The sequence below is a fragment of the Acomys minous genome, assembly GCF_964271855.1.
Source record: "Acomys minous genome assembly, chromosome: 19".
NCBI classification, from domain to species: Eukaryota; Metazoa; Chordata; class Mammalia; order Rodentia; family Muridae; genus Acomys; species Acomys minous.
The window spans coordinates 17,692,190-17,709,691 of NC_140499.1; the positions used below are offsets into that span (position 1 = coordinate 17,692,190).

At 46.6% G+C, this 17,502-nt stretch overlaps 1 protein-coding gene and 1 pseudogene across 4 annotated transcripts in view; one reads left to right on the plus strand and one right to left on the minus strand.

Moving 5' to 3' along the window:
* ANKRD50 (ankyrin repeat domain containing 50) overlaps window positions 1-6,073 on the minus strand; it is a 30,951-nt gene extending 24,878 nt beyond the window's left edge. The window contains exons 1-2 of one of the 3 annotated variants that reach the window (XM_084769015.1): window positions 5,890-6,073; window positions 3,945-4,819 (exon numbers count right to left, since the gene is read on the minus strand). In XM_084769015.1, the coding sequence (XP_084625141.1) occupies window positions 3,945-4,456 (512 nt within the window). In that variant the 5' untranslated portion in view covers window positions 4,457-4,819; window positions 5,890-6,073. Of the gene's footprint in view, window positions 1-3,944; window positions 5,230-5,889 lie in introns of all 3 variants that reach the window. The other 2 variants (XM_084769014.1, XM_084769013.1) reach the window with 2 other exon arrangements.
* Window positions 6,074-6,336: 263 nt separating this feature from the next.
* Window positions 6,337-17,502, plus strand: part of LOC311590286 (small ribosomal subunit protein uS19-like) — a 75,781-nt pseudogene continuing 64,615 nt past the window's right edge. Inside the window, exons 1-2 of the transcript XR_014783585.1 lie at window positions 6,337-6,700; window positions 8,717-8,798. The product of XR_014783585.1 is annotated as a small ribosomal subunit protein uS19-like (transcript). The remainder of the gene's footprint in view (window positions 6,701-8,716; window positions 8,799-17,502) is intronic.

Genomic DNA, 17,502 nt, shown 5'->3' on the forward strand with positions numbered 1-17,502 from the left:
AAATAAAAGAGAAAGCATTATAAGCTTCGTTTCTTTGAGTAACACAAATGAATTTAAAGAAAAACGCCTGAAAATATATACAGCTAATTGCAAACAAGATGAAGATGAGAAGAAGCAAGTATTTGGCCATTATGTCTCTTTGGTAAGCAAAATAATACTACGCACGGCACAGCGTGTCACAAGAACACTGTACTCTTCAGAGAAGCAGAAGCCAGGTGGTGGAGGAGCAGACCTTTGATCCCAGCACTCGGGAGGCAGAAGCAGGAGGATCTCTGCGAGTTCGGGGCCAGCCTGGCCTACAGAGTGAGATCCAGGAGAAACCCTGGCTTGAAAAAAACAAAACAAACCAACCAACCAATAAAGAAAGTTAGAAAAGGAAGCAGGATGGGTATTAGAACACAGTCTTTTTAAGGCAGGGCACCGCCCACTGCTTTACCTCCAGCCCAACTCAGCCCCCAACTCAGCACAGCTCTCACTGTCTGCTTTTGAATGAACGAATGAAGAACAAACGAACGAACAAACAAGAGGGGAACTTTAGAGCCCTGCATCTGAGAAGCAGCACACACCATGTCTGAGGGGAAAGAGGGTGCCATGTGTAGCTAGACTAAAAGTCACTGCAATAAACTCAGGCACACACCATCTCATGTAAGAAAGTAACTAGCACCACAACACCATCTATACACGGATTAAGAGTGACATAGCAGGAAAAAGTTAAAGAGTCAAACTGAGGGGGGAAAGAAAGTCAAGTGGATTGAAAAGCTCCTGACTGAATCTCTCCTCAGCCAGTTCCCCAGCTAAGGCTTTCGTTCATCAAATGTAGACTGCTGCCCTGTTTCTGTATATTCACAAAGCCACTGATATCATCAAGATTTATATGTTAAGAAAGTATGGCTACAAAAGCTACCCTGGAATTTTTATCAAAAGAAAAAAGGATGCTTCTATTTTTCCAGGCTTACATTTCTATTTCATTTAATTCTGCATCAATTATCTCCTTCCACACCATGCTGGCTAGTTTTATGTCAACTTGCCACAAGCTAAGGTCATCTGAGAGGAAGGAACCTCAATCCAGAAAATGCCTCCATAACGTGGCTGGAGGCAAGCCCATAGTGCATTTTCTAAATTAGTGATGGATGGAGGAGGGCCCAGCCCACTGTGGGTGGTGCCATCCCTGGGCTGGTGGTCCTGAAGGAAAGCAGGCTGAGCAAGCAATGATGAGCAAGCCAGTAAGCAGCACTCCTCTGTTTGTGTTCTTGTCCTGACTTCCTTTGACTATGCACAGTGATATGAGTACATAAACAAATAAACCCTTTCCTCCTCTGGTTGCCTTTGGTCATGGTGATTCGTCACGGAAACCCTTAACTGTCTACTTTTAACTCTACCCAAGTAAAGTAGCTACTTGGAACGACAGCCCTCGTTTAGGTGACATGTTGAATGGTGTCTACTCATGTCCAGATCTAACACATGTTCCTAATGAATTTTTCTGCAGAGTTCACTCAAAGTGCTTTGCCTAAGTCCTCTTTTTGTATTGCTGTAACAAAATGCCAGAGTGCAAAGGGTACAAGCAGTGGATTTCCAGCTCTAAAGGGTGGGAAAGCCTGGATGGAGGAGCCTCAGCTCATGAGGTACTTCTTGTGAGATGACACACAGGAAGTATAGGTGGGACCACCGAGACTGGCCCCCCTGTCAATCATAAGGACAGTGTGGGTGTGGTTTTCACCTAAGGCCCTAACTGAGCTTCCTTCCCCTTGATTAGTTAATAACTGCAAATCAGGCAGAAGGCATTACAGACTAATGTCTGAGGGGGAGAAATTTTCCTGAACACTTTCAGGAAAATCAGTATTATGAAGAAAGGGTTGCTTGAGGTGAGAACACACTAAACAAAAGCACACAGCTACCAAACAGGAGTTTGAACTCTTAGGTATCTGACTACGCATTCTAGAAGCGATCCCTTTTAATGCCACCCAGATAGCTTATGAAATTATTTAAAACAAATTAAACACGGCTCCTTGATTATTAATGGCTATCTTGAGAAAAGGCAGCGAGTGGGGGACGGAGGTGCTTATGACCAGCTGGAAGCCGTGCTACTGAACACAAAGCTTCCCCACAGGGTGCCCTCCACCAAACCTACCACCTGGCTGAGTCTGTGTCCCAGGCTTGTTCTGATTTTCTCAGCAGCTTACAGACAGTGGTCCTGTTTTTACACATTAAAAAGTCTAGAAGAATGTCACCCCTCTTGGCCCCTACGCCCAAGCTGATCTCCCTATCTGAGCAATTCACCTTCAGTCCTCCTGGTCACCCTACCTGCGCTGACTATTTTTCACCGCTGTGATCAAACACCTAACAGAAGCAACTTAAAGGGAGAAGGGCTTTGGTCCACAGGTTGAGGGCATGCAGCTCTTTATACCGGAGAAGGGCATGGCAGCAGTAACTTGAGGCACATGGTCACATTATGTCCACTGCCAGGAAGCAGAGAGCAGAGAGGAAATGGGGTGGGGCTATGAAACTTCAAGGCCTAACCCCAGGCACCTACCTCCTTCAGTTAGGCCCCACCTCTAGGGCTGCCCTAGCTGCCCAAGATTTCAACTCTTGAGTTTATGGGGACATCTCCCATTCACACCCCACACTTACTGGTACTCTATGGGCCATCTGACATGGTACTAAACACACACCTCCAGGCTCTCCACCTTCACCACCCACATCTGATGCAACTGCATACACTAGTGTGTGTGTATATATATAATATATAATTATATATATATATGTGTGTGTGTGTGTATATACACACACATCAGTATGTACCTTCCCAAACTTTATAAGCTTAGGTAACTTCCTTCTGCTTTCCCTCTCTCAGTTTCCTCATCAAGAAAATAGAATAGGGGCTGGAGAGATGGCTCAGCCACTAAGAGCACTCTCTGCTTTCCCAGAGGTCTTGAGTTCAATTCCCAGAAACCACATGGGGGATCTGATGCCCTCTTCTGGTATATGGGTGTACATGCAGATAAAACAGTCATATACAAAAAATATATTAATAATTTAAAAAAAGGTTCCCACATCACAGAATTCCTAAGAAAATTACCCGACTCAACACCTGTGATACACTTAGCGTAGCAACTCCACACAGTGTTTGCCATCATTGTCAAGTACTTTCAGTATTGCCTGCAAAAGTTTTAAGATTTCAGGACATAAAACCAAGCGCAAATCCCTCTTCTACACAAACCTCTCAGGCACAAGAGAGCAGGACAGTGAACACACACTTGGTCCGGGTGGTGCGGAGGAGAGAGAGAGAGGTGCATAGGGAGAGGGGTGACCCCAGCAGAAGTGAGGCAGAGGGGGCCACAGGGCTGCTCCTTGCTGAGCAGAGACTGACAAGCAAAACTTGCCTCTAAGGAATGCTGGTCTGGAACGCAGTTTTGCATCTGAAACCATTTTCAGCAGCAGCACGCTCACTTACACCAGCCCGCCCCGTTTATCACAGAGATTCTTAAATGAGTACAACAATATTGTCCTCATCTCTCCAAACGCTAAGATGGTTTGAATTTCATAAATACCACCATGGGTCGCTCAACTTTTCTTTTAGTTACTAAGAGAATAAACCCACAGCATGAATACATCTCCTAAGGACTCTATAGTAGAGAAAGCACCTTTCTTATTTAAAGAAACTGTAAATGCTGCTATGGACAAAAGCCAGCCTTGGCGGAAAATCCCACCGCTAACTGCTATATCTTAGAACAAGGCTCCCTTACCATCCACAGGCAGCATTCTGTTACTAAAACTGCAAAGCCACACACTATGCAGTAATACAAAGCTTAGGTCTGGCTCCCTTATATATCCCTAAGGGTTGTGTCCATGGACAGCGATTCGAGTGCAGCAACTGTGCAGTATAGTCAAGGCATCTCAGACTTGGATGCCCGGAGATGCCAGCGTGGCTACCTCTTCACTGTTACCTTTTAAATGCTTCCGCTGGATTCCTCTCACACTCTCCAGGCTCTAGGAGACTTTGGACGGCTGGATCTCTTAGCTTGTCCTCATAACCTTGGAGAAGTCCACTTTGGCAGATCTGGGCGACCAGCCCTCTGATAAACCCTCCAACGCACAAAGTGTCCGAGTCCTGGGCTTTGCAGAAGTGGAAAGCCAACGCCTGGCGATGCAGACCTCTCTGCTGGCTGGCGGGTGAACTGGGCCACAGAAGCTCAGTGCATAGGGCTGTCTTCCCACTGCCAGGCCCTCCTACCAGCAACACGCCCCAGGAGGCCCCCTTGCCAGAGATGGCACTAGCATTATTCCCAGCATTCGTGGCGAGGGACTGTGTGTTGGCTGCACTGCTGCAGCAGCTGGATTTCTCCTGGAGGCAGTGCTGAAGTTTGTGGAAAACCCATTCCCGACAGTAAAACTGCTTCCCTTGCAGTAGACTTGTTTGGGCCATTCTGCAGACTTTTTCTTCCCGAGGGTTAGTCATAATAGGTCTTGTTTTGTTTTTTAAAATCTTCAGCGTGGGCTAGAATCTGGATACATTGCCACAGGCCTCACGTCCATCTGGGCATAACTTGTACCTTAAGTTAACTGGGAATGGCCAGGTACAGTGAAATCCAACAGCCCTAGAGTTCATTTGGCAAAGAAATGTGCCTGTCTTTATTATTTGGTTCCATAGCCTTAATTAGCAAAGGATATACTTATTTAATTATCAAGCGGATGTAAAGATGGCTTGTCCCGAAGGTGGGCGACACCATTCCTGGATCTTCTCGGGTCACAGAACTCTTGTGGCTCAATCTGGAGTTCATGTGATGGTAGATGTTTCAAGTACACCAATGAGAACACACATCTGGAAAACAGAAGAGGACAGCCAGTGCTTGGATCTGTAGAAAACGCCTCCACAGCACGGCAAGGCTCAGGGCTCTATCTGAAAACGAGATGCAGAAAAGCCATCCATTACGTTAAGTGGCACCAGAGAGATTGCATTTAGACAGGATGTAGGTAGCGCTGTGTCTCTCTCGCTGAAGGATGGGCATTCCGAGCCTCGAGCCTAGTTCTTGCCAGTTTCAGACATATGACCGCTGCCAAGGAGCTGTTTCAAATTAGAGTCTCTTATGTGGCAAAAATCACAAACCTCTGTTGACACCTTCTTAATGGAAAACATTCATAAAATAAATTTTTCGAGATGACAGATTCTAAATAGACCTGTTTGCAGGTTCCTGGGTGTTCCTATGTCCAGGTAGTCAACAGTTCCCAAAACTAAAATGAAGCAAACAAAACACCACGTTAAAACCTATTTGTTACAACTCACCGGAGAAAGCACTTTCAAAAAGTTACAGGATTACCCCTTAAATAAACCCATTTTCCCTTTTATACTTTTTTCTTCCTTCATGAGTATGCTTCCGAGTCAGATTTTTACAGAATTAACCCAGATTTTGAAAGCCTCACTGTCGAAACGGAAACAAAATGGTACTTTATGCCATCTACAGCAGCACCCTGGATTTCAGCCTGAAAGCCCTCGCAGTGTAGCTGTGCAAGAGCGCCACTGAGGCAGCTCAGGCTCACCCTCGGCCAGCGGGGCTTCTTTGTTGATAGTTTGCAGACCCTAGGGGAAGCTCCGAGCTGCGGCTGCACCGGACCAGCTCCCGCAGAAGGCCGGCTGAACCGGGCAGGCAGTCCCCACTCAGGCCCAGGAGGACGCCTGCTTCCCCGAGTGATCGCGGCCGCAGCTCCGGCCCCGGCTCGGCTGACAGACAAAGGCTCGGAACGAGGTTCTGTCCGGTGCGGCGCGGGCAGGGCGCGGCCCAGGTCCCGCTGCGGGCGCCGCCTCCAGCCCCGGGAATCCAGAGAGGGTCTGACCCGCCTGGCCCCCAGCTCCGCTGCAGAGGCCGCTCCGCCCGGCCGGCTGCCCGCGGTTACCTCAGTCCTTCCAGCTCCACGCTCCCGGGATCTCCGCAGCCGTTCCACCGTCCCGGCTCCCGGTGCGCTCCGCCTCGCACCCGCCTGCGGCTCCCGGCCGCCGCCAGCCCGGCCGCCCCGCACCGCGGCGCTCCGCCCAGCCCCCACAGCCGCCACCGCCGCCGGCGCAAAGACTGTCTCCGCCAGCGCCAGCGCCCCGCCCGCTGCGCAGGACCCGCCCACTCAGGGTCCGCCCCGCACAGACCCCGCCTCGTTGCAAGATGACCACGCCCTTCGCGGACCCCGCCCCTCCTCATAGGTCACGTCCCGCGTAGACCCCGCCGCTCCCGATTAAGCACCAATCCATTGGCCCGCCTCTCGCAGGCCCTGCCCAACCTTTCTTTCCCCGCAGGCCCCGCCCAGCTCGTAGCCCCGCCTCATCTGCCCAGCCATTCCCCACAGACTCCGCGCGCCGCGGCTCCGCCCTACCCCTCCCACCGTCCTCCGCACCCGCACAGAGCGAGAGCGGGTCTCCGTCCTGCGGTGGCGGAGTGGCGTCCTGGTCCCCAAGCTAGGCTTCGTGGCCGCCTTTGTACGATCGCTCCCTGTGCTATCCCAGGAAAGCCGGACGTCGTCTGCCTCCGTCCCTAGCTAGGAAGGCGGCTCTGTTAGGCCCGCTCAGGCTGAGAGGTGGGGTGTTATCTGGTGCTTGCTTAACTCCTGCACCTGTAGTACCAGGCACCTTGTCCGGGTTGCCAGCGAACCTGCGGAAATGAGTTCATTCTCCAAAACTGCCTGGAAGCTGATTTTCATAAAGCTACATAAAGTTCGGGTTAGTTTCTGCATAAACAGCTTTAGTCATTACTTAACCTACAGCATAGGGCAACACGGTTAAGTGGAGATTATATATATATATATTTGTTTTAATTTATCCTGTATATGTTATTACCATTAAACCACTACTAAGTTAATTAAAAAATAATAATTTAGGCCTAGACCAGAAGGTAGAGAAAAACCTGGTCTAGTAGGCTATCCTCATTGAAATGAAACAGTTTTGAGAGGCAGTCTTTGTATGTAGCATAGACTGGCCTTGAACGTGACTATCCTCCTTTCTCTACCTAACTAGTGCTAGGATTGCAGGCATGGATCATGTCTCCTGAAAGACATCAGCTATAACTGTCATTAGTCTTCAGGCCCATTTGAATATTAATTTTTTATTTATGCATACCTCACAATTCACTTATTTTGCTTCTCATAGAAAAGCTAACAATAACTTACATACAATTTTATCAAATTTATCAATTGCCTAAATACTAAAAATAACAGATTATTTGCTCCAAGTGTGTGTGTGTGTGTGTGTGTGTGTGTGTGTGTGTGTGTGTGTTTTGTTTGTTTTGCTTGAGGCAGGGTCTCACTGTGCAGTGGTAGACGACTTGGAACTTGCTATGTAGACCAACGTGGCCTCAAACACATGGAGATTTGCCTGCCTCCACCTACTGAGTCCTGAGAGTAAAGATGTGCACCACCAGATGGGTCCAATAATCCCAACACCGTGAGTTCAAAGGCCAGCCTGCTCTACAAAGCAAATCCAGGACAGCCATGGCTACACAGAGAAAGCCTGTCTTGAGGGGAAAAATAAGAAGGTTTGCCTCCAGCTCACATACATTGTTTAGTTTCTAAGCCATATTTTCTTTAACAGAAGAGAGACTGGCATCTTTCTGGGGAAAGACATTTTAAAAATAGTTTTCCTTATTATTTTGTGAATAAAATGTTCTTTAATCTTCAAAGTTTCATAAATTTGGAATTATTCACATCTTCAAACATATTTGACACATGTAGACCAATTTGTTCATTTAATGTTTCTTTTATTGATTTTTTTTCACTATTAGAGATGAGGTACATATTTAGCTCAAAGCAAACTGGTTGGATAAAGTATAGTCTCAGTTTCTATTGTCTTTATTTGAAAACTACAAATTCTCATTCCAAATCTTTTAACAGATTGTTTTTGATCCACATCCAGGGTTATATCCTTCATCAAATATGGTTGAAAAACGAGCTCATCATACTTTTAAAGTTTATGTTTATATTAACGTTTTAAGCAGATCTATACACTGCAACTATCATTTTAACCACATGTATAAAATAAGGTTTCATCCAGTTAGGATCAATACCGCCAACCAAAAGATTCCCCTCACAGACTAAGGTATTAAAAAGCACAAATAAAATTTCAAACCGGGGTTTTTATATTTATGCTTGTTTGTTCTCTTCTTTGGCAGAGAAAAATTATCCATTTCTCTGTAAACCCTGATTTAAGCCATTTCGGCAGGTGGAGGCACAAACATCAGAAACTCAGATTTTTAGGGATTTTAAGTAAGAAGCTTTGAAAGCGCAGAGGACTCCTACTGGTACTCAGCCGTACATCCCAGGGTTTTCCTCAAAAAAGCCAAGCTTTGAGGGGTTGTGCATCTCAGACGATGTCACAGCTTTGATGAGCTCCACTTGCTCTGTGCTTCCTGGCCAGATCGGGTGGTCTTTACTACACCTACTCCAGAGAGCTTACATATTGATTCTCACTGAATCTCAGGAAGGCACACATTGCAGGGGGCCCAAGTGTGGAAGGCAGTGGCTGACTACAGCACAGAAAAAGTACACTGCCGTTGTGTGTGTGTGTGAGAGAGAGAGAGAGAGAGACAGAGAGACAGAGAAAGACAGAGAGAGAGCACACTACCTTTCCCATGAAGGTACCTTTTGGGTTTTGAGATAGCTCACCATTCTAGAAAGAAAAGTGTTTTTCATTTAGAAGAGCTAGGGAAGAAATCACCCTAAGTGGCTTTTTTGTTTTTTAAAGAACTCTACACAGATTGTGCCACACACCTCATAACAGGACAGAAGCTGGAAGAAAAGTAATAGAAGTGCCACACCCATCCCACGTGAGTTTTAATCTTGCTATTAGTGCAGGTATTGTTTGCATATGCATGGGGCAAGCTGGTTATGCTGACTGAACTTAACCAAAGTGGAGAGCATAGGAAAGGCATTAACGTGTAAGAATACGGTAGTTCTCCAGGGCTTGAGGCAAGAGGACTACTGAAAGTTCTAGATCAGTCTGGGTGGCTTAGTAAGACACTGCCTCCCAAAAGACCAAGATATCCTGTTGTTCTCCTGAGCGCCTTTTGGAGGAGTGCCTTTATAAGCTTTACATGTTGAAGGTATTTTGTTGCTTGCCCTGTTCTAGAAAATATACGTCAAGTAGCTTTCAGCTTGTAAGATGTAAGAGGTACAGGTGTTTCCCCTCAAAGGATAAGAGAAACCCCAGATAAGTTGTATGCTGTGGAATGTCAGGCCAGAGTGATGAAGACATTCCAAGTATGGTGAAGGAGCTGACCGAAGGGCTCCTACACAGAGTATTAATTGTCAGTAGATCCTATGTTACACCTACAATAGACTTAGTAGTATGAATTTAAAACTCAGCCTTGTCTGCCTCTCAGAGGCAGAAAGGAACTTTTAGGCAGCAAGTTAGGATCCTCTACCGATATGCCAGGCATTGACCTTGCTGAGTTTTAGTGACCTAACTTCAGCCCAAGTCACCCTCCACCTTTTCACAGTGTATCATCGTTTATGCGCAGTCTTAGAACCACATGTTAAATATCGGAGAAGTGTGGAACTAGATTTAGTAATAAGTGACCTTCATGAGTCCTTGTATGTGGCCTATGCCGTATGGCTATATAGAATCATAGCCATAATCACAAAGAATTGCACCAATCAGAACCCAATGTTAAGTGTCATCTGTCAAGGTGAGCTTCTGTAACTTTATTGTGTCTGCCGCACATCCTCCAGTGAGACAGCAAGGAAAGAGGCTAAATTAATCACTTCATTAGCTTGCATATAATTTGTTAACGTGAACGTTCCCAGGGAAATGAAAGCTACTGTTTAATCACCTGTCCTCAGGCTATCCGCGCTCCCAGCAGCACACTTTACTTTTCCGTTCTCCAAACCATTCCTATCTGCTGAGCCACACTTACGGCTTCAGGATGGTAGGTTGCCTTCAGGAGGAAGACTACCATGATGTGCTCGAAAGCACAAGGGTAAACTGAAACCAGCTTCTTCGGGAGTCACAAATCTAGTAAGACAGTTGTCTTCAAAGGCTGGAGAGATGGCTCTGAGGTTAAGAGTTAGGAAGGCTCACAGAGAACCAGAGTTCAGTTCCCAGCACGCACAATGGTTGGCTTATAACGTTCAGTTCCAAGGGGATCCTACCCTCTTTGGCCTCTGGGGACACTTTCAGTCACTTGCACATACCTACATGCACACACACACACACACACACACACACACACACACACACACACACAATTACATAAAAAATAAAACTAGAGAAAGCAGAAAATTTCCTAAGATATCAAGATCGTATTGCGTACACTGCAGAGAGCTCCCTGAGGCACGGTGTGACGATGACGCCGATGAGAGAAACACCGTTCAGTACATCAGAAGGCCCACCACAGTGTCAGGCAGTTGTGCCCCTTTTTGTTTCAAGTTAGATGAGTGGTTTGCAAGCCACCAAGATGTAATTCATAATTTTCTTAAGTCAACTGGGGTAGGTGTCTATATTTTTTATTTTCCTGATATACCATCTTTCTTTTGGAGGCTATTAAATTTTCTTTCTGCTTTCATTGAATGTTGCCTAAGTTTGCTCTGCTTTGAAGAATTCTTCTGGCAGAAAAATATAATTGAAATTCTAAGTCAACACTGAGTTGGTTAAAAACCAGAGCCTGAGAGGTGTAGCTGTGAGACACTGTCCAATCAGCGGTGGCTGCGATGACAGAATTTGGAAAATGTCCTATAGATAAGTGCAAAGACTCCCATTCTTCACAAAGGGGAGGCAAAAAGTAGTAATCTCCCTGCCCTGCAGCTACCTGTGTCTCCTAGGTTGATGCTGAGATGCCCCTGCCCCCTGCAGTGGCTGTCCTTAGACAGTCTAGTCTGTTGGCCACATTGGAATGTAACAGACATGAGAGTGCATCAGTTCCAGGCCAGGATTCTCCACCAGGGAAGGCTCACATTTAAGAACCACCATTAATGATTGAACTAGAAATGATCATAATGAGTGAGTTCACGTAGAAGCAAAGAGAGTCAAATGGTATATACTCATTTATAACTGGACACTAGTGCAAGGGGCATGTCCCATGAAAGTCTTCACTTACCAGAAAAGTGGGATAGAGGTGAGGACATCCTATTGGGACTCTAGGTGAAAGAAATATAGGAGATGGGGAAATAGAAGGATCCAGAAAGTCTTAGAAACCTACAAGAAGAACACTATGATGGGTGGATCTGGGTGCAGCAGTTCTGCTCGAACTATGGCACCAATCAAGGACAAGAAGTGCAGTAAGCATCAAACCCCTACCCAGACCTAGGAAAGGGATAGAACATTCTCCACAGTTAAGTGGAGAGTGGGGACTGACTTTCACACGAACTCTGGTGCCCCATATTTGGCCATGTCCCCTTGATGGGGAGGCCCGATGGCACTCAGAGGAAGGATAGCAGGCTACCAAGAAGAGATTTTATACCCCGGTGTCATATTCAGGGGGAGGAGGTCCCCCTCAGTCACAGTCATAGGCGAGGGGAGTAAAGGGAAAGCAGGAGGGAGGGAGGAATGGGAGGATGCATGGGATGGGATAGCAATTGAGATGTAATATGCATGATTTTATTTTTCAATAAAAAAAGAATATATATATATATATATATATATATATATATATATATATATGAACCACCATTAAGAACCTCACTATCTAACTTAAGAGACCATGCAGAGCAACCATACAAGGAGAGACCCAGCCAGCCCAACATCCCAGGAAACACTGAGGTCCCAATGTCACCACCTCCAGCACCATGAACTAACTGCATTGGGACCAGTGGCAGGATTGTCCAACCAAGCCTATGAAGCCTCAGGACTAGTGAAACAAACGACTGCAGTGTCAAGGCTGTACCCTTCTGGGTGATACACAAAGTAACAGGGTGACCCACAAACACAGGCTGAACATACTAACTCAGCCTCTGGAATAGAAGGATGCTCGAAACATAAAAAGTGCTGAGATGATTTCCAAGAATGGGAAACTTTGTGTGTGTCCCAGGCACAGTTCAGCGTTGTTGAGCACATGGGATAAAAATCGCATCCAGATGCGCACGCCTTTAGTCCCAGCACTCGGGAGGCAGAGGCAGGCGGATCGCTGTGAGTTCGAGGACAGCCTGGTCTACAAAGTGAGTCCAGGACAGCCAAGGCTAACACAGGGAGACTCTGTCTCGAAAAACTAACAAAACAAAACAAAACCAAAAACAAAAAACCAAAACCAGATATGAGTATAGTACGTGCACGAGAGCAATGAGTTTTGCATTTACATTGCTGGTTGTTTTCTTGCTGCCACACAAAGTAACTGTCCAGATCAGTTTTGGCAGGTACTATGGTAAGTTATGCTATGCGCAGGAGAGCCTGATGGGAGGCAGGCCTCTGGGAGTGACTGTGGGCGATTATTTGGTTATGTTAATTGGTGAGGGAGGGTGTGCCCACTGTGGGTGGCAAGCACTGCCTCCCTGGGGTCCTGGACTGTAGAAAGGGAGAGCAGGAACTGAAAACACACCAACACGTAGCAAAATTGCTGTGTTTCTTCAGCCAAGTCTAGAAGCTGGGTCTTATTTCAACAACTTGGCACTTTCTAAGATTTAATTACCTTAAATTAAGGTTAAAATCAACTGATTTTTCAACGTTGGGTATTGATTGGAGGGTATTCCATAAAACAAGAAAAGTCAAAATTTTTACTTAATTTATATTGTTAAAAATTAAACAGTGTGTACTGAAACCTATCTTAAGATGAATGTTTTCCAAATGTAATTTACTATATGACGTAAGAGTTGGCACCTGCTGTATCTTTTCCAGATACGTTTGTTATTTGATATGATCTTGGTACTGTGGCCCTGTGTTATAACGCACGGTAGTTTAATTTGGCTGAATGTCAAGTAAAATGAATGAAGAGTATTTTAGTCTTTATGTTCTTATATGCCTTCGTTATTTGCTTCCGGGAGATCTTAGAAAAGTCACACGCACAAGCGACTGGCACTTTCTGTGATTCATAAGATACAAGCTGTGCTTTGCACATGTCCACACAGCACGGACTAGGAACTCGGGCACGGTTCCTGAACGCCCAGAAGAGCAAGGTGGTTGCTCTTGATAAGGCAAGCCAGAGCTGCAAGAAAACACTGCAGTCAAAGTGTGCCCTGAGGAGAAAGCAGAGCCCAAAAGTTCAATGCGGGGGGTGGGGGGGGTGGGGGGGGTGGGGGGGGTGGGGGGGGGTGGGGGGTGGGGCAGCAGGGACGAAACTATTCTAATTTACTTTCTGATGCTGTGGTAAACACTGACCAAAAGCAGCTTAGAGATGGAAGGGTTTCTTTGGTTGACAGCTTGCAGTCCATCACCTGGGAAGCAGAAACCACGGAGGAACGCTGCTTACTGACTCGCTTCCCAGTTTTGTTCAGTCCAGCCCTACCTTCCCCTTCTCATCCATCTCTCTCTCTGTCTCTGTCTCTCTCTCTCTCTCACTCTCTCTGTTTCTCTCCATCTCTCTATCTCTCTCTGTCTCTCTGTCTCTCTCCGTCTCTCTCAAGTGAATCCTTAAAAATATCTGCATGGCTGTTTGCCTGCATGTATGTCTGTGCACCATATACCTACAAGGCTGTCGTAGGAAGCCAGCAAAGGGCACTGGAGCCCTGGGACTGTGGGTGCTGAGAATTGAGCCCAGGCCCACCTCTCCAGCCCTCTGATAGTTTTCTTACGCAGCTCAGGCCCACCTGATTTAGTATTGCCCTCAGGCATCAATTAGCAATCAAGAAATGGCCCCACAGCTATGGCCACACGGGCCAGTCTGATGGAAACAGTTCTTCAGCTGAGTTCCCTCATGCCAGGTGTGTTAATCGACGGCCACAATTAGCCATCACAGGCGTTATCAGAAGGAATGCCCATAAAAGGGGTCCTGCGTACCAGGGAAACGCCGTATTTCAGATGCAGAAGCCTGATGGTCTTCAGGAAGTCTCTCTGTCCTGTTGTGGGTACAAGGCAGTTGTAGCAGGAAGTTTTAGAGCACCTCTGCTGGCTTGAAAATAGCAATGGCCACAGGCAAGGCTGGGACAATGACCCAGGGAGCTAGGCTAACTGCCAACAGGAAATGGGACATGAGGACAACATCTGTAGGCTACGCAAGTCCCGGATCACAGGAAGGCGTCTGGAAGGGAAGCTGGAGTCCCACAGCCAGCAGCACCTTGAGTTGGATCTCATGATACCTTAAACCCAGAGTCACCCGAGTCTGACAGAAATTGTGGGCTGATAAGCGGATGCCGCTTTAAGATTCTGAGTCTGTGGTAACTTTGCCAGCCACAGAAAAGATGTTAGTACCACAAGGCCACCATAGACAATTCTCAGAGGGCGTGGCTCTCAGGAGGTCTGACCCAAAGCCCCTAGAAGTTTAAAGAGTAATAGACAAAGCCTACAGCCTCGAAGTGGTGGTTACTAGAAACACAGATTATAAAACAAAAACAAAAACAAAGAAAAAACATTGACAGGGAAGGGATCTGAAGGCCCTAAGGAGAAACGTGTTATCAGAACCGGAGGAAGGACTGTTCTTGCTTCCTGGTGGGCGTGGGCCTTGGGATATCAGTCTCTGTGGCTATTTAAACTGTGCAGCCTTGACTTGCTAAGCTTGGATGTGAGGCAGAGGAGTGTCAAAGGTGAGCTTTGCCCTTTGCTTTAGTGGAGAGAGCAGCTCAGGAAAGGACTGGGAAGGCTAACAGAGAGTTGATGGCTTGGGAATGCCCCAGCCTCAGAACTGGGGCTCAGACAAAGACTGAACATGCGCCAACTGACTGATCCTTTTCTGAAACCCCAGAAAGAGAAAACCTCTGAGGATCCAACACTACAGACTGAAGGTAGCCTCGAGGGTGTCAGTCAAACCTGCGGACCCCTAGGTAGTTTCGGCACTGTCCCTCCCAGTAACTGCAGTGGCCACAAAGGAGAAACCTCTACCTCAGAAAGATGTACACAGCTTTGTGTCTCAGGAAGTTAACCTGGAGACATCCACAGGAAGTCTCAAATGTGCTTGAAAACATGTCATCCCCAGAAAGGGGGATGCCTGAAATGGACAGAGGTCTTATGGCTGCAGGAAGCTGGAGTTAGCAGAACCACTCAACTGACACAAACCACTTCATGGAGGTTCCTCCAGCCTTGGCCTCTGGGATTATAGGTGTGTGCCACCACACCCAGCTTGAATCAGTTTCCAACTACTTTGTAACAACCTGCCACACCTATGGTGTTTTAAAGCAGGAGATGCATGTCTTGTAGCTCCAGGGAATTGAACACCTTCCTGTGGCCTGTAAGGGCATCTGCATACACAGAGCTTGCACTCACCCAGTCATATCCACAAACATAAAAAATATTCTTGAAAAAAAAAAAAGGCATTAGTCTCCTCACTTGAAATCAAGAGCACAAGACAATGTCTCAGTGTGGGTACCACCTTCATTGTATGTGCCTGGTCCCATGGATTCACCTGCATTCACGTCACTAAGACTGGATATTTAATGAATATGTGAACCTCAATGAAATGAAGAAAATAGAACTTTTGAAACCCAATACTAAAATATAGATATATGCATATGCATAAGTGGCTATATTATTAATTTATGTATACTTGCATAAAAGATATATTATTAATTTATGCATATATGCATATGCATAAGAGGACATCTTATTGACTCTCTGTAGACTTAGATTTTTCAAAACCTACTTTATTTAGGGTTCTTAAACACTTCAATCTCACTTTAAGCAACCAACCAGAGGAAGGGGAGAAAGAATGTTAATAGGAAAAAGGGGTTGTGGACCTGTTTAGATGTAATTCCTTGGGCCAATTCTACTCTGCGTTGTCAGGACACCAGCAGTCCAGCCCAACAGCGAGCACCAAAGAGCACACGAATCTGTAGAGATGTCACAATCCAGCAGAAACCACAAGTTTCTGGCAAATTGGCACAGTCCATGTAAGTGGCCAGAATCAGTCAGAGTACCCTGAGAAGTTCTCTGGAATGTTTCTCTCTGTGAGGGAAAGACCAGCAGAGACCAATGAAGACCAGCAAAACCCAGAGAAAACCAATGAAGTCCAGTGAAGTCCAACAAAGACCAGCGAGAGGATCCGTGGTGGCGTAGAGATGCCAAAAGCCTCATCTCACAGTCCATGGTTCTCCTTGTTTTCCTTCCCACCATCACGCGCCTTCTCACCTGTCTGCTCCCAGCAAAACACCACGTGCCCTCTCTTCCAGAAAACGTGACCTCTCACAAGACAGCTTTCAGCCAAACAGCACGGGACACAACTGAGTCGTCAGAGAAACTAGAAACTTCCACTTCGACTCTCTGTGTAACTGTTCCTGCTGCTGCAGTCCCTCTACAAATTGGAATTTTCCGTAGTATTATTAGCCTTGTGACTTGTGAACTTGGTTCTACTGTGTGCGTTCTCTGCCCGAGCCACACTTCTCCCCTCTCTCTCTCTCTCTCTCTCTCTCTCTCTCTCTCTCTCTCTCTCTCCCCCCTCCCCCCGAGTTGTTATCTTTCCTTTGACCGTGACTTTGTCTGAGGGTTTTCTCATCTGCACTTTCTGTGCTGAGAAAGCAGAAGGCTACATTGTCTGCCATTCCACTCCATACTTCTGGGGGTGTTCTTTCAAATGGCATCGCTCCCTTTACTCCCAAATGCCTGGAGCCCTGATGCCCAGCTACAACAGGAGATGAGGCTGTAGGTGGTGATTTAAGTTAAATGTGTCTATGAGCCCTAACCCAGTAGGACTGAAGAGGCAGGGATGCTTGCGTAGAGGAAAGGCTAAGTGAGGGCACAGTGCCAACACGGCCATTGGCAAACCATAGGCAGAGGCCTGGCCGGAGTCCAGCCTGCTGGTGCCTAAGTCTTAGACTTCCGGTTTCCACACCACAGGGAGATGCAGTTCTGTAGGTCGCATCACCATCTGCTGCTTTCTCTGGTGGCAGTCCTAGCAAAGGCATCCAGGACCTGCCCTGCTCTTCACACAGGACTCATCTGTTGTCTCTCAGTAACAGAACGAAACCCCAAAAAACATCAAAAAGCATGCATAAGCACAGCCGGACGTGTGAGGAGCGCAAGACTGAGGGCTTTTCCCCTTAACTTAAAACTTGGGAAATATTTAGGCCAAGTTCAATGTTTCCAACTTCTAAGTTCTCCTAAGTTTGCCACCTAAGTCGGGTGCCGTGATGCACTCCTATAGTCCTAGCATGGCACTTGGGGAGGCAGAGGCAGGCTGATCTCTGTGAGTTTGAGTCCAGCTGCTCTATTAAGTGAATCCAGGACAGCCAGGGCTATACAGAGAAACTCTGTCTCAAAAACTAAAAAAAAGAAAGAAAGAAAGAAAGAAAGAAAGAAAGAAAGAAAGTTTCTCCACAGTTCTGACAAAAAAAACGCTGTCAGCAAGGTCTCTGTAACCTTCAGATGTGTCAGTTCTCAGGCCTCCCCAGCTTGTCTTGCTGCCTCAAATGCCTTTCTGCTAGCCAGGGTCCAGGTTGTAACAATGTACCTGACCAGCG